At 40.8% G+C, this 24,073-nt stretch overlaps 2 protein-coding genes across 2 annotated transcripts in view; one reads left to right on the top strand and one right to left on the bottom strand.

Moving 5' to 3' along the window:
- Window positions 1-1,380: 1,380 nt before the first annotated feature.
- LOC134676307 (uncharacterized) overlaps window positions 1,381-24,073 on the bottom strand; it is a 33,815-nt gene continuing 11,122 nt past the window's right edge. The window contains exons 7-15 of the mRNA XM_063534682.1: window positions 22,355-22,546; window positions 20,175-20,309; window positions 19,459-19,596; window positions 18,785-18,897; window positions 14,324-14,444; window positions 12,002-12,086; window positions 10,645-10,727; window positions 2,775-2,846; window positions 1,381-1,496 (exon numbers count right to left, since the gene is read on the bottom strand). Coding sequence (XP_063390752.1) covers window positions 1,389-1,496; window positions 2,775-2,846; window positions 10,645-10,727; window positions 12,002-12,086; window positions 14,324-14,444; window positions 18,785-18,897; window positions 19,459-19,596; window positions 20,175-20,309; window positions 22,355-22,546 — 1,047 coding nt within the window. The 3' untranslated portion in view covers window positions 1,381-1,388. The remainder of the gene's footprint in view (window positions 1,497-2,774; window positions 2,847-10,644; window positions 10,728-12,001; window positions 12,087-14,323; window positions 14,445-18,784; window positions 18,898-19,458; window positions 19,597-20,174; window positions 20,310-22,354; window positions 22,547-24,073) is intronic.
- On the top strand, window positions 4,185-6,946 carry LOC134676289 (uncharacterized). The gene is made up of 5 exons (XM_063534662.1): window positions 4,185-4,395; window positions 4,839-4,901; window positions 4,987-5,049; window positions 6,319-6,415; window positions 6,529-6,946. The coding sequence occupies exons 1-5, from the start codon at window positions 4,316-4,318 to the stop codon at window positions 6,700-6,702; spliced, it is 477 nt and encodes a 158-aa protein (XP_063390732.1). The 5' UTR covers window positions 4,185-4,315; the 3' UTR covers window positions 6,703-6,946.

Raw genomic sequence — 24,073 nt, 5'->3', positions numbered from 1 at the left:
ACTTTTTTGTATTATTTTCCGAGAAAATGAGCCCTGTTTTGGAATAATTATTAGAATTATCATAGAATCAATGTATTTTAAAAGTAATTAGTTAAAGCTCAAATCAAAACGTATTTTTTGCAGGGCTCGGAACCGGTTTATTTTTAAATCCCAAAATAGCCCAATATTTTTAATTATTTTATGCTCTTCCCGTAGGACTGAATCATGTATTTAGGTAACGTATTATTAGATTGACCCATCAAATATTAAATAATAAACCAAAGAACGTAATAATACCGGTATTTTTTGTATGAAGAAAAAAACCGGTTCCGAGCCTTGATTTTTTGTCGCACAAGGTGTATCATTGAGATGAATTTCGTTTGTCTGAGAAAGCTACAATTTTTTAACCTGTGGGAAGCCGGGGCGGGTCGCTAGTTACCTATATTTCTCTATGGATAGACAGATATTTGGTTTCGTCCTGTAGCCGAATGTAATCAATGTGATTATTAATTAGCTTTATAACCTCTAGCCGCCCATACGTGAAACCTTGCCAAGCAAAATGAAATTTTATTTTGTCAATACAAAGTTCAAATTAGAATGGAACAGGAGACCTTTTTATAGGTCTCTGGGCGGCTAGAGGTTATGTTGGTATCCTGTGAAGGTTAAGGTCACAGACAAGACATCCTCCAGACTGAGAATAGTCGCGCCCCTCTGCCACAAATATACGGTAGTTTTACTCCATTTTCGAGTCAAAGTGTCTTTGTGTGACGTCCGTGTCTTTGAACGGACCAATCACGGCACGGGACTCGCTCACCTCGTCCCCCGCTCCCCTGTATTTTTGGCAGCATCGGTTTCATGAAATAATTGCTCTAAACTCCGTCTAGAGGATTCCTACGGCCCAATTCGAACTTTAAGATACGTCAGTTAATAGATCTAGAAAAGATATGGATTATACCTCGTTTTTTTTAGCATTAGAAAAAAGGTAAACAATCTTGATGAGTCTTTTAATTGAAAAACACATTTTAAAAATAAGTTACGGCAAATATGTAACAATTATGAATCTAATACGATCATTTATATTCTTCTGCTTTCATAAGTAATAGTTTTTGATTTTTAAAAAGCGTTTTTAATTAAAAGACATGTCAAGATCGCTTACCTTCTTGCAAGTTCTTTTTAATGCTAAAAAAACGAACTATAGATATGTCAGTGTCAAACAAGTGTCAATAGCGACGTTTCTTCAAACTAAAACGTCACTTTTGACACTTGTTTGACACTGACATATCTATTCCAAATCTTTTCAATATCTATTATTTGACGTATCTTAAAGTTCGAATACGGCTGCTAGTGTATGGTTAAGGTAGTGTAGTTCTGTAGTTGTGTGGTGTAAGGTAGTGTAGTGTTGTGTGGTGTTACTGGTGTAACTGGTGCGGCGCGAGCACGGCCTGAGCGAGCGGCAGCGCGGACGTGATGGCGGGCGACGCCGCGCTGACGGCCACGCCGCCGCCGCAGAAGATCACCTGCACACACATAAATATTTGAGGACAATCTTACACAGATCAACCTAGCCCCAAACCATAGAGAATTTGAAATAAAGGAAAGTTACTCTACTAGGCCAAAGGTATTGAGCCATCGCTCGAAAAGATGGCACCATACCTTTGGCCTACTCTCGACTAGATGGCGATACTTTTTGACATTTAACAAATTAAAAAAAATAAGGATCAAAGTCAAATGGCGTTCTAAGTGTTAAACATTTGTGTCGAAAGATGGCAGTAAATGTACTGACTACATAATTTACTTTGACAATATTTTACTAGTCTATAGTTCATTTTTTTTAGCATTAGAAATAAGGTAAACAATCTTGATGTGTCTTTTAATTGAAAAACACATTTTAAAAATAAGTTGTGTAACAATTATGATTCTAATACGATCATTTATATTCTTCTGCTTTCATAAGTAATAGTTACTGATTTAAGAAAAGCGTTTTTCAATTAAAAGACATGTCGAGATCGCTTACCTCTTTTCACGTTCTTTCTAATTAATGCTAAAAAAAACGAACTATAAATTCTCTTTGTCTAAAATAGGTATTAGGCGACGATATACATTTGACATACATACGGTTTCGTCGGGATGTGTTATAAATTCATTATACGCGATATAATACGTTTCCATACTGATTTGATGAAATGATACATTGATTGAAAATAAAAAGCAAATACGGCTTTCGGTTTCATAGTGGAGACCCTTGAATATTTCACGCACGCAATCTCATAAAACATGTGTGAAAACTATTAAACTCTAATTTTTTTAAGTTTTTGAAATATCATAGTGACAAATAAGTGATAGTTATAAACTAACATATCTTTGAATAATTTTACGGTTTAGACTCACTTGTTTTTACTCACTCGCGCAACATGTTAGGAGAGCCTAGGTCTCCTTTCTCAAGCACTAACAGTGCGAGCAGCGTTCAGCGTGCGAGCGAGTGAATAAAAACAAGTGAGTCTAAACCGTTAAATTATACAATGTTAAACTGAAAATCGTAATTCAAGACCAAAAAAAGTAAGACAATGTTGCCACTGCAATAATTTGTTTGTAAAATAGTAAATTCCTTTGATAAATAATCGCGCTAAGATAATTTATTTATTAGTAATTTTACTCCTACGATTTAAAAAAGTACTTTTATTTACTTATTTTTACATAAATACAAGACGCGCTAGTAAAAAGTTGCAACATTGTCTTATTTTTTTTGGTCTTGAATTACGTTTTGCAGTATAAGTGATAGTTATAAAGTAACGTACCTGCTGCACCTGCGGGTTGGCCTGCTGGCCGCCCGGCGCCGCCAGCACGTACTGCTGCCGGACGCCGCCCACCTACCATCACATACGTCATCTTTATACTGATTTGTGACCTTCCACGGCAAAAGGTACCTTATGGCGGCTGGCGCTTACGTCGCATAGCGCCACAATAATATTGGAGCGGCGTTAATAACAGCGTAAGCGCCAACCGCCATAAGGTACCTTTACACGTGGGACGTCACATATTCATTTAAACTTACACGATTTTCACTTATAATTTTTAAACACGGGACTTAGGGCTCATTTAGACGATGCGAGAACTCGCATGCGAGTTTCATTACATTGCGGGTTTTGATCGCTCGGTTGAATTGGACGTAACCAACAGTCCGCAATGTAACTAAAATCGCATGCGAGTTCGGGCGCCGTCTAAATCAGCCCTATAGTTCGTTTTTTAGCATTAGAAATAAGGTAAACAATCTTGATGTGTCTTTTAATTGAAAAACACATTTTAAAAATAAGTTACGGCAAATATGTAATAGGGTACATCGCCAATTATTAGCCAGTTTTCAATTACTGGCCACCTATACTAAAATGAATTCTGTGTATAGGTGAATAGAACTCATTTTTGTAAGAGGCGGCCAGTTATTGAACGAGTGGGTTGTGGATAAATTTCAGTTACTGGCCATTTTCCTTATACTGAAAATGAGTTTTATTTATCTGTAAATAGAATTCATTTTTGGAATAGGTGGCCAGTAATTGAAAACTGGCTAATAATTGGATTTTCGTACCTTATATACTAAAATGAACTTTGTTCACCTATAAATAGAAATCAAATTAAGTGGCCAGTAATTGGGGGGTGGCTAGTAATTGGCGATGTACCCTAATTATGAATCTAATGCGATCATTTATATTCTTGTGCTTTCATAAGTAATAGTTACTGATTTTTAAAAAGCGCTTTTCAATTAAGGCCGTTCCCTGAGCCAGAAATGTAAAAATACCCCAATTGTTATCCTATTTTTCTAAGAAACGTTGATATTTGTAGACGTGGGAAAAATATATATAATTCTTGATTATATTATCTTTCATAACACAGCTTTCGATACACGATTCATAACACTTCGCTCGATACAATTTATTCCCAAAGTAACCTCCAATTCGAATTTATACTCCAACTTTACTTGTTTCTTTACTATGTGACACTATGAAACAAAAAAAGGAGAAAAATCAATCATAACTATAACAATAATTTGACAGCTTTAGAAAAACGATAATTAGAGGCAATATTTTTAAAATAAATAAACATCAACTAATTCTATCGTAACAAAATATTGACTTCGGCCTGCATGCTCTATCTCCGTCCGTCTTTCGAAATGAGACAGTGATGGCTGAGCGCTCGTGCCAGACGTACCTGTACTACGTGTCCCCAAAACAAATATAAGATTTAGTTATAAAAACTGTTCTGTGTTGTGTGTCCTAGCACCTAGCTAGCTAGCTAGTTGTGGCTAGTGTGTGTTGTGTGTATACCGTGTGCACCAAAACCTATAATGGGTAACAAGCAACTCATTAAAAAGAAGACATCTCGAAAAAGACAACTCAGAAGATTCCAACAAACAATGGAACAAACGTAAGTAAAAATGTATATTTATTACACAGTGAAATAAGTAATTATTACTTAATTTAATATATACTTGATCGTACTAATTAGTAATCCATATAACTTAAAACATTCTAAAATTTAATAATCGCTCCATCTACCGGTTAAACACTGTCATCAAGTCATCATCCAAATAGCTTAAAAGGATATTGCGATTCGCGACGTTTACACCACGCGGCACTAGCGCCACGGCAAAGCAGAAAACATTGCCGTCTATGTGTGCGTGTCCGTGAGTCGTAGTTACGCGGTTGCGGTGTAGTGGGCCTTCCTATAAATACGAGCACACAGTAATACATGTAACGCACACAATTACACGCATAAAGCGTTCTAGCAATCCATCCACCTATCGAGGGTTTGAACCTCAGCTCGTGATTTGTCATGCGTCTAAACTTTTTGCTTTTTTGTCTTTCTAGGAAAAGAAGAAAATTGGATAATTTCACAGCCGAAGATGATACTATATCTTTAGACTACATCGAGTGAGTATAATTATTTGACTTGTGCTTTTTAGCCCTACCGACGTAACACAATTCACTATATACTACAATTTATCTTTATTTACAGACTGCAAAATATGGAAATGGAATCTCCGATTTCATCAAAGTTGAAAGTCAGTCAAAATAACGAGTAAGTTCTAATTCTAATTGTGGCATTATCTATGAATTCTAATTGTGGCATTATCTATGAAAAGGGACCTTATTGTCTATGGCGCTTACGACGCACTGCGTCGCGCGGCGTGGTATTTATATCAGAGCATCGTTAATAATGGCGGAAGCGCCATCGACAATAAGGTCCCTTTTCATAGATAACGTCACATATGTAGGTACCTGTGTCGCGCGTAACTTCGTGCGTTGCGATAAATACCTACCTACTCACAGCGGCGGCGTACGAAAAGACCTTAGTTGGATACCTACTGTTTTCCTATCAGTGCAGATGCTTATATCTTTTTATGCTTTGAATTGATCGTCTCAATTATTTGGACATATTTTGTACTTATTTTCCTAGATGGCTATTAGTACTACCTACTTAGCAAATGTTCGCCGAAAACTAAATAAAATGTCGCCAATCAATAATATCGTACGAGATACATTGCCCTCATCAGTTATTTGATATTCTCCAAGAGGTACTTAATTTTTAAAAAACCGGCCAAGTGCAAGTTGGACTCGCACACGCAGGGTTCCGTACCATTACGCAAAGAACGGCAAAAATCACGTTTGTTGTATAACTATTTATTTTATTCTGTTTTTAGTATTTGTTGTTATAGCGGCGATTGAAATTCAATCATCTGTGAAAATTTCAACTGTCTAGCTACCACGGTTCATGAGATACAGCCTGATGACAGACGGACGGACGGACAGCGAAGTCTTAGTAATAGGGTCCCGTTTTTACCCTTTGGGTACGGAACCCTAAAAATGTACACTGATAAAATGTAATAGGGTTGCATGAGTAAGTCCCGGAAATTAAAATCCCGGGATTTACCGATTGTCCGTACTTTCGTTATTCTTTTACGTTTTTTTTTAATGAACTGATAGTTATTTTATATTATACTACCCTACACATAGTAAATGATTTACTTTTCTTGAGCGTGTTGACCGATTTTTTATTGCGCGAGAGACACCTCCAAAGTGGTAAAATGTGTCCCCCCCCCCCTTAACTTCTAAAATAAGAGAATGATAAAACAAAAAAAAATATATGATGTACATTACCAATATTACCATGCAAACTTCCACCGAAAATTATAGTTGCGTATTACCTATTCTCACATGTATCGTACAACGTTTTACAGTACATATAGCCCTATACATACGTAATGTGTGTGTGCATTATCGCACTAGTGCGGTAAAGTCCATATGTGCTGTAAAACATCATACATTTATTTAATTTTGGTTTTGACAGTGAGGCGACCAGCTCAAACATTTTGAACCCACGCATTGCACAGGTGGATGACACTTATCGGGTTCCTAGTCTATTAGAGGAAGAAGATACCCATGAGGTAGGTGATTATGATATATGTATACATTTTTCACCTTATTATAAATCTTTGACGTCGACTGTACATGATGTGACAAATTGTAAATGTACACTTACAATATATTTTATTTTCAGTTACAAATATCGTTCGATTTGGAAGAAGAGCTTCCTGACAAAACCGTCGGTCGAAGAATTGTTGCAATTAGTAATTTTTTTACAAAATTACAATCGATTTGCAATCATGGACCCTTAGGATGCGGTATTCAAGAAATGCAGTTGGTTGGAGAAGTAAAACATGGGCATAATTGAACTTGGCTCTCATTTCACATTTATGTTTTTGTTGGGAAATCATTACTTTTGTACAAAAAGTAAGAAATTACTAGTGTTAATCATAAAAGCAGTTGTGCTGAAAACGAGACCCTCGCTAACGCGCGGTCAACTGTCAAAAAATTTCAGTTTTCAATATTTTCTTTTTTTATACGCCTTTTAGTCTACCTTCATGCCAAATATCAAGTTTCTAGGTTATCTAAAAGTGGGTTAGGTTTTTGGTAAGTCTTAGGTACTTAATTAATCGAATAATTATGAATATATGATTTTTTACATAAAATTATCAATAATTTTCAGTTTTCAGATTTTTTCCTCTATACGAGTATACTCCTAATGGTCTACCTGCCAAATATCAAGAAGGTTAGGTTTTTGATCCATAAGTCTAAATTAATAGGGATGATGACACATGTTGAATTTTACAACAAAATCTAGTAAAATACATAGCAAATGAGCAATTTATCACAATATTGTGGATATTAAAAAAATATATGGAAATAATACAAAAGTACAACGCCTGAAAGTTTCAACATTAAAGTTCTTTTCAACTTCCAAAAACTACAAAAATAAGGATACCATTCGATTCCTCACATTTTATCCAATAAAAAATTGTATGGAAACTATACAGGGTGATTCAGGAGACGTGAGCAGGACTAAGACTGCGCATTATGTAAATTATAAGCAAATGTTTCGTATCAGTATTAGTGAGATTAACGTTAATTTTCTACTAGTGTTGAAAAAAAAAAATAATAAATTTATTTACGACATGCATGGTCACCCTAAAATTAGAATACTAAACTACCGATATTCTGTGTCAAATTGAATGTCATCACTGTCATCACGGTCTGGTTACTTTTGAAAACTCGTATCTCACTCAAGTTTGACAGTTTATTTTCTTCGTAATCAAAATGCTGTCATTACGGTTAAAGAGGTTTTATGTTTATTAATTAGGTCTTGTAGGGTAACCATGATTGTAGACAGTTAAATTTGCCCTCACGAAAAAGTAAAAAATAGGAAAAAGTGTCGTTGTTTCACCTAAATACGACGGTGATCGATCAATTATCAGTTACTGAGTGTGCAGGATTAGTCCTGCTCACGTCTCATGAATCACCCTGTATACATAAACGCAATATTTCACAGACAAAATCGCAATTTTCTTGTTTTGTTCATACTTCAAGATGGACTCTCTGTGACCTTGACGTTTTGTTCGGGGCGTTTCGCGAGTGAAGTACGACTGTCGGACTTTGACTATCATTTCTAACTTTTGTATTCCTTTAATGCAATGGATACCATATAGACTTTTGATCCTAAAGACATACCTGATCGATTGATACCATAAATGAAAATTAGTCATCTAGCCTATTATCGATATATGTGTTTTTCTTCATCAAATTATCAATAATTTTCAGTTTTTAGATTGTTCCCTTTATAAACTCCTAATAGTCTACCTTGGTGTCAAATTTCAAGTTTCTAGGTCAGCTGGAAGTGGGTTAGGTTTTTGATCTATTAGTCAGTCAGTCACAAAAATGCCGGTTTTTAAACGTTAATTTATGAATAAATGTGCAAAATTGCATGTGAGTAGGTAAAATTGATTTCAAGTTGTGAAGTGGTTTGTTTAACCCTCGTGCCTTGAAACCCTTGCAAAGCTCAAGATTCCATTTTCGGTATTGAGAAGGACCAATATCGAAATATCCGGATCCCGGGATTTATTATTCGTTGATAGGTTGAAACTTGGTTAGGGCATGCAATATCGGATCATTCTCAATCCCGGGATTGATTTCCGATATTGCATGTCAATCCCGGGATTTCAATATTAATACCGGTATTTTGATATTAATTCGGATTTTTGCGATATACGAGAAAAAAAGCTAATATATTTGACAATAGAGTAGATCCGAGTACCTATTTGATATAATTTCAATTTGAGACCTCTACACGTTCCTGAGAAAAAAGTTCCTCTTGAGTGATTCGACGAACCTATGGAACTCTGTAAAATGAATAAATTTGATTTACAGTCATATGGTGCTATTTTACAGCACTAGTGCGATAATTAGCAATTACGTGACTATGTCGAAAATTCAAGGGGCCATATGTATGTAGGTACTGTAAAACGTTGTACGATACATATGCGAATAGGTAATTCGCAACTCGTGTCGATTCAAAACGCCACTCGTTTCGAATTTCCTATTTGCCGCACTTGTAAACGTAATGTAGGTAAGGTTTACTCGGGTAATTCCGAATGTCGAAAACTGTCGGATAGTTCCGAAAAGAGACTTTTATTATGATGGAATTAAGGGTGATTTTCATCTGAATTTCGGAATTATCCGACATTCGGTATTACCCGAATACACCTTACTATTACAATATGGTGCTGCTTTACCGCATTAGTGCGATAATTAGCACATTACGTAACTATGTCGAAAATTTAAAGGGCCATATTATGTACTGTAAAACGTTGTACGATACATGTGCGAATTACCTATTTTTCGCACTTGTATCGGTATGCCCTAACTTTTTAGGGTTCCGTACCCAAAGGGTAAAACGGGACCCTATTACTAAGACTTCGCTGTCCGTCCGTCCGTCCGTCTGTCACCAGGCTGTATCTCACGAACCGTGATAGCTAGACAGTTGAAATTTTCACAGATGATGTATTTCTGTTGCCGCTATAACAACAAATACTAAAAACAGAATAAAATAAAGATTTAAATGGGGCTCCCATACAACAAACGTGATTTTTGACCAAAGTTAAGCAATGTCGGGAGTGGTCAGTACTTGGATGGGTGACCGTTTTTTTGCTTTTTTTTTTTGTTTTTTTTTTTGCATTATGGTACGGAACCCTTCGTGCGCGAGTCCGACTCGCACCTGCCCGGTTTTTTTTAATAAATATCGATGATATACCTGCACAGTATGCCTAATAAATAATGATATTATAGAAAACTTGCAGTCATTAATTTGTTTAAATATAAACTGTATTTACCCTTATAATTAAATATTATTGAAATAAGAGTTGACTTCATTAAAATGAATATTTAATTTACACTGTTTCATTTATTTTTCCATTTTAACTTTTAACGCCATCTATGAGATGCAGCATGCTTTTTCAGTATTAAGTAATACGTTTTACAAATCAGTGTCCTGTTAGTTCATTTCAAGTCGCTACTTCTTGCGTGGCGCTGTTGTATCGTCATTGTATCTAGGGGCGGGACGGGTGGCGTGAGGGGAGCCTCGATTGTAGATTTCATTTGGGTACGGGAACGGCCTTAAAAGACATTTCAAGATCGCTTACCTTCTTGCAAGTTCTTTCTATTGCTAAATAAACGAACTATACGTTTGATACGTCAGGCAGGATAAACGTAAGTTTATACGCGATCAAGTCCCGTGTTAGTTTTAAAATAATGTCAATCTTTGTTCAAATCCGTATTTGTACTTGAAAAGACAAAAGTTTAATTAATGCATTTGAAGTTTTTTAAATACAATTATTATAAATATAAACCAATATTTTGCTTTAAATACAAGAAACAAATTTTTAATTTAGCACCTTCGAAATTAATTTTCTATTTTTCGTTTGTTTTATAAACTGGAGGTATATAAACTAACCACGCGCATACATATACCTTAAGTCATTGTATGTGCAAAGTTTCATTACAGTCCAACACGTAGTCACAGGATAAATAATAGTACTAGGTACAGAAGACTCACTCTCTAACAAAACGCGTGTTACAATCAGGACAAATATGTCCGCTAGGTGGCGACAGCGCCACGCGCGGCTTATGGCTAGCCACCAAAATTGGTGGAACAGATGTACTTTTAGCTACCTGTGGCAAAGCGACGAAAACGCGGAGTGAGCCACGCCTGATGTAGTTTTAAAATGAGATTGCCGCTTTTATCTACTGACGGAAATGGCTTGAGGGAGTATAAAACAGTAACCTGGTGTATCTGCTGCTGCTGCACAGGCTGCCGGTGCGTGGCGTCGGCCTCCACTACCACCTGCTCCATGTAGTTGGCGCCCGCTGCAATAAAAACATACAATTGACATACACCACAGAATAAATAATAGTACTAGGTGCAGAAGACTCACGTGCGCTGGTGGCCTAGCGGTAAGAGCGTGCGAGTTTCAAACCGGAGGTCGCGGGTTCAAACCCCGGCTCGTACCAATGAGTTTTTCGGAACTTATGTACGAAATATCGTTTGATATTTACCAGTCGCTTTTCGGTGAAGGAAAACATCGTGAGCAACCTCTTCTTCCTCGCGTTGTCCCGGCATTTTGCCACAGCTCATGGGAGCCCGGGGCTCGCTTGGCAACTAATCCCAAGAATTGGCGTATGCACTAGGTTATTAGTGTTATTACGAAAGCGACTGCCATCTGACCTTCCAACCCAGAGAGTAAACCAGGCCTTATTGGGATTAGTCCGGTTTCCACGTGATGTTTTCCTTCACCGAAAAGCGACTGGTAAATATCAAATGATGAGACTTCGCAATAAATAAATAATTAAAGTCCCACGGTAACCTCAAGAAGGCTTGTGTTGTGGGTACCCAGACACGTATTAAGGCGTGTCTCCATATTGCGCGGCAAACTATCGAACATTGGCTCGCGAGACAACCGCGCGCAATGGATACCGGGTTGGCTCCAGCCAATGTTTGATAGTTTGCCGCGCAATATGGAGACAGGCCTGTATACACGTGATATGCGTAATATACAAATACTTAAATACATAGAAAACATCCATGACTCAGGAACAAATAACTGTGCTCATCACACAAATAAATGCCCTTACCGGGATTTGAACCCAGGACCATTGGCTTTAGGCTAGGTAGTGGCCCTGCCTGTAAGCCCCCCCCCCCCCCACATCTAGCGTCTTTCGAGCGTCGGCGTCTGGTCAGTGCTATTGAAAATGACGTCGCTGCGCAGTTGCGTCGACGCTGCGTCGAGCAGCGGCCATAGAGTTGTAGACCCCGACGCTCGAAAGACGCTAGATGTGGGGGAGCCCTTACAGGCAGGGCCACTACCCACTAGGCCAGACTGGTCGTCAAAAGTGGAAATTCGCACGAAGCGCTTTGCTTCTACTTTCCTTATGCGCACTGCCAAGGAATGGAATTCCTTGCCGGCGTCTATATTTCCGTGTTCTTATAACCCGGCAACCTTCAAATCAAGAGTGAACAGGCACCTTCTGGGCGAGCTCGCTCCATCGTAGGCCACGTCTACGCCTCGGCTAGTCTGTGGCCATAAGTAAGCCCATTCATAATAAAAAAAAAAAAAAAAAATATGGTGGAGTGGTAATCTCACCGGCGGGTTGCGGCGCGGCGCTCTCGCAGCCGAACAGGCAATGCTGCACCGTCCAGCGCGGCTCGAACGGGATGTGGGTCTTCACCTGCCATAAATACCATCATATAAAAATTATAAAGTTATAAACCATTAAATAATAAATACTACAATGATATTGTGCGATAGGCAGACACTCATATTGGCACGTCTGTGCATATTGAGTGATCAGCACATTTAATGTAGATCTTGCGCCTCCACTCGATAAGGGATTTCCTCTTCGATCACGTAGAATAAGTATATATAATGTTAGTATAACAAGTATTAGGGGACTAGAGTGTACAAGCTGGAAGATAATACATATGTCAACCGGTATACTGTGTTTTCTGAATCGCCCCTTTCCACCCCGGCGCTCCGCCTATTACAATTGTAATTATAAGAAGGGACATGTATAATATTAGATTTATTAGCATGTGTTTCTGCATGCCAGTTGCTGGTGAAGTATGCATGTGCTTCTTAATTGCTGAGTCCATCTTTTGTACAGTCACCTGCAATAATATGTTACTCTTCGAAGGCCGCAAAAATATGTGACACGCTCTTATGGCTCTACAAATCAGATCGTGTCAGATATTTTTGCGGCCTTCGTTGCGTAACATATTATTGCAGGTGACTGTACCATATTTTATGCAATATAAAGATATTTGATATTATTAAGGCCAGTAGGCCTAGGGGCTGTCCATAAATTACGTCATCGATTTTTGACGATTTTTGACCCCCCCCCCTATAATCATCCAAAAACCGGGCAAGTGCGAGTCGGACTCGCGCACGAAGGGTTCCGTACCATAATGCAAAAAAAAAAACAAAAAAAAGCAAAAAGAAAACGGTCACCCATCCAGGTACTGACCCCTCCCGACGTTGCTTAACTTTGGTCAAAAATCACGTTTGTTGTATGGGAGCCCCATTTAAACCCTTTGGGTACGGAACCCTAAAAATCATGCTTCAAATAACCCCATTTCCTCCTACTTCATGCTACCGTCATCCGATGCCCAGACCCCCCCCCCCTAAATTGAAATGACGTAATTTATGAATAGCCCCCTAGCACATGATTGGCGCGACAGTATCTCGCGGCGAGGTAGACTACCCGTCTTTTTAGGGTTCCGTACCCAAAGGGTAAAACGGGACCCTATTACTAAGACTTCGCTGTCCGTCCGTCCGTCCGTCAGTCCGTCTGTCACCAGGCTGTATCTCACGAACCGTGATAGCTAGACAGTTGAAATTTTCACAGATGATGTATTTCTGTTGCCACTATAACAACAAATACTAAAAACAGAATAAAATAAAGATTTAAATGGGGCTCCCATACAACAAACGTGATTTTTGACCAAAGTTAAGCAACGTCGGGAGGGGTCAGTACTTGGATGGGTGACCGTTTTCTTTTTGCTTTTTTATTTTTGCATTATGGTACGGAACCCTTCGTGCGCGAGTCCGACTCGCACTTGCCCGGTTTTGTATTAACTATGTTAATAAAAGAGGGACGGGTAGTCTCTCTCGCCACGAAAAACACGCCGGGGAAAACGTGTTTTTTTTGGCGTTTTTGGCGTAATGGTACGGAATCCTTTGTGCGCGAGTCCGATTTGTATAAAATCAACAGCAACAAAATGGTCAATCATTTTGTATTTTTTTTTATGCCAATTGATTCTATTTCTGAGGGCCAGTTGCACCAACCCGGGGTTAACCGGTTAAAATGGCCACACTGCTGTGTCTACACAAGGGTCAGGAGTATACCTTCAGCTCGGTGGTCAGCATGAGGATGTGGCGGCAGGGCAGCCGGAACACCTTGCTGAAGAGACAGGAGCACTCCTGGTAGGAGGTGCCGTACTTGCAGATGGCCACACTGCTGTGTCTACACAAGGGTCAGGAGTATACCTTCAGCTCGGTGGTCAGCATGAGGATGTGGCGGCAGGGCAGCCGGAACACCTTGCTGAAGAGGCAGGAGCACTCCTGGTAGGAGGTGCCGTACTTGCAGATGGCCACACTGCTGTGTCTACACAAGGGTCAGGAGTATACCTTCAGCTCGGTGGTCAGCATGAGGATGTGGCGGCAGGGCAGCCGGAACACCTTGCTGAAGAGACAGGAGCACTCCTGGGTGGACGTGCCGTACTTGCAGATGGCCACACTGCTGTGTCTACACAAGGGTCAGGAGTATACCTTCAGCTCGGTGGTCAGCATGAGGATGTGGCGGCAGGGCAGCCGGAACACCTTGCTGAAGAGGCAGCACTCCTGGGTGGAGGTGCCGTACTTGCAGATGGCCACACTGCTGTGTCTACACAAGGAGCAGGAGTATACCTTAAGCTCGGTGGTCAGCATGAGGATGTGGCGGCAGGGCAGCCGGAACACCTTGCTGAAGAGACAGGAGCACTCCTGGGTGGACGTGCCGTACTTGCAGATGGCCACACTGCTGTGTCTTCTGGAACAAGGTGTGCTCTTACTATCTGGGTTTACATGTTTTATATAACAAGTCAAATAATTATTGTGTAGAGTAGCCAATTGCCCAAAAAAATCAAATGTAACTGTGTTCGATCATATGTCCTAGAAATCTTTTAGTATTTCGACATGCCATTTTTCTTTCAATGTGCCAAAACCAAACGCTCCTGTACTTTGAGCGAACAGTCAGCAGCAGAAGTTGCTATGCGGGCCAGGTGTTCAAAATGATCTTGACGCGACTTTATTGTTAAGAGAATAAGAGTGTGTTAAGGTAATTTTGAACACCTCGCCCGCTTAGCAACTTCTGCCGCTGACTGTACTTGCGAGTCCTTCCCAGTATTTTTAACCTTTTAAACGCCATACGGCGAAGGAATATGCCGAGCCCCGGTCGCCAGGCGATCGCCATTATGCGAAATTGAACTTTACGGAGTCCTGCGTAAGTCCCTATTGCATTGGCGAAGCTGACGGTTGTATCCGTCGTTGGCGTCCGTGGAAAGACTTTCCGATGACGGACAGCAATTTGTAGCTGTCAAAAGGTTAAGGCGGAAGGAAGGGAGTTCCAAACAAAGCGAAGACTAATAGACTTATGTCGGTCATGAACTAAGAACTGTTAAGAATGAAATCCCGTCAAGGACCGAAAGGAACTAAATCTTTTTGCACGCTCTTAATCGGTCTTTACGTCCTTTAGTTCAGTGGGAATGATGAGCGCTTGACATGAGTGAAACAGAAAATAGACTGAACGAAATGGTTCACAATGACGTTGGCACAAGTGCGAACGAGATAAAAGAGTGACATACAGTCCTAAACCTGAATAGTACGAAAAAAAAATCAAATATTTTTTATTTTATTTTATTGCGTCTAGCTTTTTGATGTTTTATAGGGTGCCTACCGGGCGTTTAAATAATAAGTCCGTTGTAGACACACTAATATGTATAATTAAATAGTTTAAGCACAACAAACAAGCGTGAAGAAAGCACAGGCACAAGATAGAAAGCACAGATTACAGTCAGAAGAATGGAACACGAAAGAAAGCGAAATAACATAAAAATAGGCGTAAGCACTGCACTCGCGTACAAAGTGGATCGGTAGCAAAAGGGACATGCATTCGCCGTCGCGGATAGGATCGCACTGCCGTGGCGGCGCGAGCGCCGCCCGCTGTATGGCCCAAACCGGTCACGTGGTCCGCTGTGTTATTCCCAACTGCTCGCGCAGCGAGGCGAGTTAACCGACTGCGGTGGGGAGGTTTATGCGCTATAAGTTACATCGTGAATAATATGCTGTGTGCAGTGATCGCCACACTACTCCCCCGCCGAGACCGTTGCTTGCTACGGTCGATAGTAATCTGGAAAGCGCACTGATCGACCGCAGCGCGTCTTCCTGGTGACAGCAGGCTCCACAGGGTCCGGTGTAGCAGTGGGTGGAGTTTGAACTGGGCTGGAACCTCTGAAGTCATCATCTCTGGTCATGTATGCTGGTTTGAGTCGATCTATTGTTACTGTATTCTCTTTACCTCTAATGTCGATCTTGAAGGTCTTGTCCCCTCGCTGCAGCACTTTATATGGACCTGTGTATGGGGAATCTAAGGCTCTCTTGGCAGGTCCCTGACGCAGGAATACATAGTCTGCAGTACTCAGGTCTTTTGGCACGTAGAATGTTCTTGATGCTCCTCCTCACTCTCAGAAAAGATCAGGATGTCGTCAAGGTATCCATAGCAATAGTCCAAGCCTCTAAGTGCCTCGTCAATAAATCGTTGAAACGTTTGCGCAGCGTTACGTAGGCCAAACGTCATGTATGGAAACGAGAACAAACCGAACGGCGTTATTATGGACGTCTTGGGAATGTCAGGAGGGTAGACCGGAATCTGGTTGTATGCTTTCACCAGGTCGACCTTGGAGAACACCTTGCTGCCAGCCAGTTGTTGAGTGAAATCCTGGATGTGCCGTACTGGGTACTTATCTGGGATGGTGCGTGCATTTAAGGCACGGTAATCACCGCATGGACGCCAACCGTCATTCTTTTTGGGAGCTAAATGAAGCGGAGACGACCACGGACTCTCAGACCTTACTGCAGTACCATTCTGAAGCATGGCCTCAAACTCTTTCTGAGCGATCTTGAGACGGTAGGGAGGGAGACGACGGGGCCTGCTTGACACGGGTGGCCCAGGCGTTGTACGTATATGGTGCACAGTATTATGCTTGGGCACTGTAGGCGTACCTGCTGGGCGGGTGATGTCTGGGTATTGGCGCAAAATATCTAGATACCTGGATTCTCCAGCCGTCACCTTTACTGAAGAAATTGCCATTATGGTCTCTGGTGCTGGCTGCGCGGGGGCCTTCACGGTGAGTGTAGTATAGTTGTCGATTAGTCGCTGGTTTCTGCAATCAACCAAAATATCAAAATGGTACAGAAAGTCAACCCCTATGATCGGCTTAGAAACATCGGCGACCACAAAGCTCCAGCTGAACACCCGGCGCAGTCCTAAATTGAGTTCTAGTTGAATCGAGCCGTACGTAGGTATTATAGTGCTATTTGCTGCAAATAACTCGTAGTTTGTCTTCTTACGCGGTCCTCTAAGAGCTGCGCGCGGGAACACGCACAAATCTGATCCCGTGTCAACTAGGAACAGTACCTTAGAGTTTCTATCCACTACGAAGAGGCGGCTCGGCTTTGATCGGCAGTCGCTAGCCGCTACTTCCGGCTGCCGTCGAAGTTTTCCGACCCCGGATAATTGCAAGGCCTGGTACACCGCGTCGACTTATCTCCAAATCTATTGTGGTACCAGCATACCGATGGATCTCTGCTCTTTGAAGCCGACCGGTCCCTGCGCCCGCCTGTAGATGGCGTACGACTCCTACCACGGTAACTATTTCGCGAGCCGGACCTCGATGGACGCCCTTGGTTTCCAAAATCAGCTTTCAGTGATGCTACTTCCCTTGCCAGGTTCGCCATCTGCTTTGCCATCTCTATGGCGTAAGGATCTCCACCTATAGCACATACCTGGGGCGTTTGTGGTGCAATATCATGTACTTTGTCCGCTAAATCGGCTAATTCCTCTAACGTGGCACTTGATTGGGAGGCTATTAAAGTTTGCAAGCCACTAGGTAAGCGGCTAGACCACACAGTTTTCAAAAAGTCGTCCGTTACAGTTTTACCGGCTAACGTTCTCAAATGTCTCAAAAACTGTGACGGTTTCCTTTCACCCAGCTCTTCGTGCTTCATTAGTTGTAAAACCCGCTTTTCCTGCGGCGCCGATAATCTAGATATAAGCTCGGTTTTTAATTTCGTATATCTATTGAGTGCTGGAGGATTTGTTATTATATCCTTAACCTCCAATACGTATTGGTGTTCCAACTGCGACACAATGTAATTATATTTCGTAGACTCGTTCGTTATTCCCGATACATCGAACTGTGCCTCCATTTGTTTAAACCACAAAGCGGGCTCCGCGGGCCAAAATGGCGGTGCGCGCACGGAGACTTTAAACACGGAACCGTTAGAGTCCACATCATCCGATGGCGGCTGCGAACCACCAGCCCCGCCGGCACCATTGTCTTTTTTCTTATCTTCGCTGCCCATGCCGTTAACTTCACTAGCTATCAACTTCACTTGCGTATTGTAGTTCAAAAATCGGAGGTCACCAGTATAGGGTGCCTACCGGGCGTTTAAATAATAAGTCCGTTGTAGACACACTAATATGTATAATTAAATAGTTTAAGCACAACAAACAAGCGTGAAGAAAGCACAGGCACAAGATAGAAAGCACAGATTACAGTCAGAAGAATGGAACACGAAAGAAAGCGAAATAACATAAAAATAGGCGTAAGCACTGCACTCGCGTACAAAGTGGATCGGTAGCAAAAGGGACATGCATTCGCCGTCGCGGATAGGATCGCACTGCCGTGGCGGCGCGAGCGCCGCCCGCTGTATGGCCCAAACCGGTCACGTGGTCCGCTGTGTTATTCCCAACTGCTCGCGCAGCGAGGCGAGTTAACCGACTGCGGTGGGGAGGTTTATGCGCTATAAGTTACATCGTGAATAATATGCTGTGTGCAGTGATCGCCACAGTTTAACCGTCATATAGTATCGTACAACTTGAATCGTAATTCAGTTGCCAAAAATTTAGAAAAAAAAATTAAGGTAAAATCGATTCATACATTCCCAGCTCTCAAAGACCGAACTGAACTAAAGGAACTAAAAGACCGAAATAGTTCGTTTGACCGATTGACCGAGAGCGGAGAGCTCTCTGTAGTGACAAGCCTAAAGACTAATATAAGAGCGAGTTATAGGCAGATTGAAGTAGATAGATGCAGGAGGGAGTCCTACCTTCCAGCCCGGTCGTCAAGGCACTTCTGCGCGATCTTGGTCTGGTGAGACATCAGGTTGTACGCGTACTGCGTTATGGTGTCCGTGGGTGACTGTTTCAGTGTCTCCGTGTCCTGAAATAGCGACAAATTATTATTATACATGAAATTCAGACATAGTGACAATCATGCTTGACCTTTTGAATGCCAGACGGCGAAGGCATTTGCCGTGCCCCGGACGCGAGGCGATGGCGATTATTAATAAAGCGAAATAGAACTTTACGGAATCCCGCGTGAGTCTGTATTGCATTGGCGAGGCTGACGGCTGTAGCTGTCGTTGGCGTCCTTGGCAAGACTTTCCGATGATGGCCACAGCCGACAGTGGCTGTCAAAACTTTAACTGCGGACCAGGGTTTGGAACTTCAACACACAACATCTGGTTGGCCACGTTGAAGAACAGAGAGACGAACTCAACTGGCTGCATCTGACTGCGGACCAGGGTTTGGAACTTCGTTACCAGCCGCCCTAGACTCTGATAGTCTTACCCAGAGTCTGCTGACTGCGAAGCTTCGTCGCTCATCTTCCAACTGGTTGGCCACGTTGAAGAACATAGAGACAAACTCAACCGGCTGTATCTGACTGCACACCAGGGTTTGGAACTTCGTCACCAGTCGCTCTAGAACTTGATAGTCTTACCCGGAGTCTGCTGACTGCGAAGCTTCGTCGCTCATCTTCCAACTGGTTGGCCACGTTGAAGAACAGAGACACGAACTCATCAGGCTGCATCTGACTGCGGACCAGGGTTTGGAACTTCGTCACCAGTCGTTCGAGACCCTGAAACGTAAATAATCAATTTCAGTTTTAAACATTCATTGTAAAATTCTAAAGCAGCCTTGTCTTTTAACCGTCGTAGACTGAGATATCAGACTAACCAAAATCGAGCGCATATAGCCGCGGTCTGATAAATAGACAAAACTTCGTGTAACTTCGTACCGGCAGGAAAACGTATCATTTAATCTATCTACATAATTCTTAATTTTTCTTTAATGTTTCTTTTAAATCAATGTAAATAATTTAATTTATTTGTGTGTCGTTGGAGTACGTGTCGCCATCAATTTTTAAATTAAGTCAGGTCCCCACAGAAAACCAGCGCCACGGTCTGCCGCGGCATCATGCTGAGTGGGGATCCTATTTTAGCGTCCTAATCTCTTTTATGTCTGCATACTTTTCTTTTATTTATTTTTTCCATGTACTATGTTGTGACGTTAAAATAAATGTATTTCTTCTTCTTCTATAATATGTAGATATATATATGTATATCTTATATCGTTTAGAAAGACGTTACACCCACGTACTGTCACTTAAAACAAGAGGTACTTTTAAAATTAGTTGAAATGAAGGTGGTATGTTACCTTGTGCAGTATGTTAGTATAGTTGTCTGGCTCCAGCCACGAGTCCAGCTTGGCGACGGCGCCCCCCGGCCTGGTGAGCGACTCCCACAGGCGCAGCGTGCCGGCTCCGGTGCCGATGATGCCTCGTTTCAGGACCTTGGGAGAAAAATATAATAATATAGAGGTACTGGCGGCCTAGCCAAGGTGACAATCGTTTGCGCTTCGCCATTGAATCGCTTTGTGTCTCTCTATCATTCCTTCCTATTAGTGTGAAATTTATAACACTTTAAACTCTCGCGTTTTGTACACATATTTAATTACACAAAATCGGAATTTTCGGAATTTAACCTTTTGTATGCCTTTGTCAAAAACTTGCTACTGAATTAGTAACCTTGAAATTGTGAGTTACAGTCCAAATTGTGTGGTACAGACACGAAAGGTTAAGGTAAAAATGATGAAAGTATATCGCGGTAGACCCGTTTATGTATTTTAGTAGTAGGCCAAGAAATAAGAAGTTATAGAGGGAAATGCTAGGAACACAATTTTTGACTCCGTAACTTTGTTTGGACTAGTTAGGAGGTGAACATATCAAAAGTCCCCGGGCGTAGCCCCGGTGCTGGGGGGGAGAGGGGGAAAGAAGGTCCCATTTTTCGGTTTTTCACTAATATCTTGGAAACTTTGCGTCTTAGCGACATGACTACTGAGACAAACCAAAAGCTGATAAAATTTGTTACAAGTTTTATTCAGTCAAAATTTTCGATATCTTGAATAGTTTTTGAGATATCCGCTCTTGAAAGTTTATTTAGGGCTTTCAATTTTATCTTGATATCTACATTAGTGAAGCTGCTAGGCCGTGTTTGGTATCATTTTCGCATAAATCGGGGGTGCTGAATTCATTTTTGGTATCACATTGACACCATTCCTAAGAAAAAACATATAAACTTTAAACAAATAACTTTTTTTTTTAATTCATCTTCATGCTTAAACCGCTCAACCGATTTATTTGTAATTTGGTATACAGATATTTCGAGTCCCAAGACAGGATATAATATACTTTTTATCTCAATAATCATCCTTTAAAGTTGTGAAATGGAGTATGGGGGGAATTCAACTTCGTCAACGAAACTGAATTCCTGAGGTTAATACTGCTTAAGGTAAGGTTTGAAGTCATGTTAGGTATCATTTTCATCTAAATCACAGATGTGTACCATCCTAAATTTCACCTAAACCGGTTCAGCGGTTATTGACTCCTCATACAAACTTCCACCCCACTTTTCACATCCTCAAAAGATGCTTTTGGTTATAAAAATCATCCTATGTCCTGTGTCCAGACTGAAACTATTTCTATACCAAATTTCAACGAAATTGGTTCAGCGGTTTAAGCGTAAAGAGGGATTTAAAAAAATATATATTTTTTTAATTTTGGCATTACTTCGGAATAGTGTCAATGTGATACCATAAATGAATTCAGCACCCCCGATTTATACGAAAATGATACCAAACATGGCCTAACAGCATCACTGATGTAGATATCAAGATAAAATTAAAATCCCTAAATAAACTTTCAAGAGCGAGTATCTCAAAAACTATTCAAGATATCGAAAAACTTGACTAGATAAAACTTGTAACTAATTTTATGAGCTTTCGGTTTGTCTTAGTAGTCATGTCGCTAAGATGCAAAGTTTCCAAGATATCAATGAAAAACCGAAAAATTCGACCTTCTTACCCCCCTCTACCCCGCAGCACCGGGGCTGCAGCCGGGGACTTTTGATATGTTCACCTCCTAACTAGTCTAAACAAAGTTACGGAGTCAAAAATTGTGTTCCTAGCATTTCCCTCTACAACGTTTTTTGAGCATTCATTTCCTGACCTATAGTGTGACATTGACGGTTGCGTTTCGTTCGCTACGGAGCGTTAGTGATTGGCATGTTGTCTACGGGGCCTGTTATCTAAAATGAATGTTTCGGTCTAGCCCAGTTGATATTTCTTCAGCTTGTCTTTTTACCCGCAACTGTCCCTGTGTGTATTCCCCTCTCAGCAGGGCCAGGCCGTAAGTTTTGGTCCTGGCGGCCACGTCATCAACCACTAGAGGAGCATCTCTCCCACCCAGTTCTTCTCTCTTCAGCTATCTCCATCTGATTCTTGGTCCAATCATCTGGAGAGAATATCTTAAGATGGGGAGTCCTCTGTGTTATCATTACCTGCAGCTGAGCCGGTGTGTGTTCCCCCCTCAGCAGGGCCAGGGCGTAGGTCTTGGTCCGGGCGGCGACGTCGTCGGGCGCGAGCGAGGCGTCCTCCCTCCGCGCCCAGTCCCCGCAGAGCCGGGCGCAGGCGCGCGCGGCCTGCCACACGGAGCACGTCACGTGCGACGACGGGAACGCCGCGCGGACCGACTGAAAATTAAAGTAAGTAAGTAAGTAAGTAATATTTTATTTGTGAAACACAGGTTATACAGATGACAGTGAAATGATATAGTACTCTGTGATCTACCATATAGGTGTACAAATATTTAGTCTTATAGCTAACTTATTATCTAGATAGCTTAGAACCTATTATATATTTACATTACCTATAGCAAATTAATTTTACATTCGGATACATTGAAATTATGTCACATAAAATAGAATACATTAATAGAAAGGATACTTTTGGTCACGGGCAAAGTTTTTGTCAGATAAAAATTCATTGATGGTATAGTATGTTCCTTTGATGAGCTCTGTCTTTAATATGTTTTTAAACTTTTGGATCTCTAATACTTTGAGGCTTTCAGGTAGTGAATTGTATATTATGGACGCCATTCCTAATATACTTTTCCTTAATAAAGCAGTTTTGCCACTTCTCGTTTGTATTGCATGTCTATATCTGGTATTTCTCACGTTCGGATTCGATCTTAGTAGAAACAGTTCCGGATTAGATTTAACAAAAACTGCCAGTTCGTAAATATATAGGCTTGCAAGTGTCAGTACTTTTAATTCTTTGAAATAAGGTTTGCATGAATCGTCTATTGCTAGGCCACATATGGCGCGAATGCATTTTTTTTGCGCTCTAAATACGAGTAGTTTGTTTGTTGAGTTACCCCAGAATATTATTGCATATCTTAAAATAGATTCGATGTATCCATGATACGCTAGTAAAACAGTATTGCGTTCTGAAGTTTGCGACATTTTTCTAAGAGCAAATACGAAACTGTTTACACGTTTACATGAAGACTCAGTGTGCGGTTTCCAATCGATATGACAGTCTATTTCTAAACCTAAAAATTTTATGACCTTTACATCTTCAATATTTTCATTATTATAATTTATATTAATATTCATTGCATTTGAGAGAGGTTGATAAAACTGCATTATTTTAGTTTTTGTAGTATTGATCTTTAATCTATTATCTTCAAGCCACTGCGCGACAGATGATAGTGCACTATTGATCTCAAACTCATATGTATTAGGATTCGTCATTTCAATTAAGACTGTACAGTCATCCGCAAATAAGACTATTGGATGTTCAACATGATGAGGGAGGTCGTTTATATATACTAAAAACAACAACGGCCCTAAGATGCTTCCCTGTGGAACTCCTGACAATATTGGTTTCATCGTGGAGTAGTAAGCCAATTCTTGTTTTGTTGTGTTACATATATTTGTTATTTTTGTGCATTGCATTCTATTTGTCAGATATGATTTAAATAAGCTCCAAGCAACACCTCTAACTCCGTACTGCTCCAGTTTATGCAATAGTATATCATGATTGACGAAGTCAAAGGCCTTCGTCATATCCATATATATCGCACAAACTGGGTTTCTTTTATCAATATTAGTAATGATCGTGTTAATTAATTTATAGATAGCAGAGGAAGTTGATTTATTTTTCCTAAAACCATTTGTACTGGTAACAACCAAACTGTAATTTGCTTTTCAAGCTAC

This window comes from Cydia fagiglandana, chromosome 24 (genome assembly GCF_963556715.1).
Source record: "Cydia fagiglandana chromosome 24, ilCydFagi1.1, whole genome shotgun sequence".
In the NCBI taxonomy this organism is placed as follows: domain Eukaryota; kingdom Metazoa; phylum Arthropoda; class Insecta; order Lepidoptera; family Tortricidae; genus Cydia; species Cydia fagiglandana.
Note: the sequence above shows the minus strand (reverse complement) of the source record. Positions and strands in the feature narration are given on the sequence as shown.

Coding starts and splice junctions, on each gene's coding strand:
- LOC134676289 (XM_063534662.1), top strand. CDS start 4,316: ATGGGTAACAAGCAACTCATTAAAAAGAAGACATCTCGAAAAAGACAA. Junction 4,396..4,838: donor CAACAAACAATGGAACAAAC/GTAAGTAAAAAT, acceptor TTGTCTTTCTAG/GAAAAGAAGAAAATTGGATA. Junction 4,902..4,986: donor ATATCTTTAGACTACATCGA/GTGAGTATAATT, acceptor CTTTATTTACAG/ACTGCAAAATATGGAAATGG.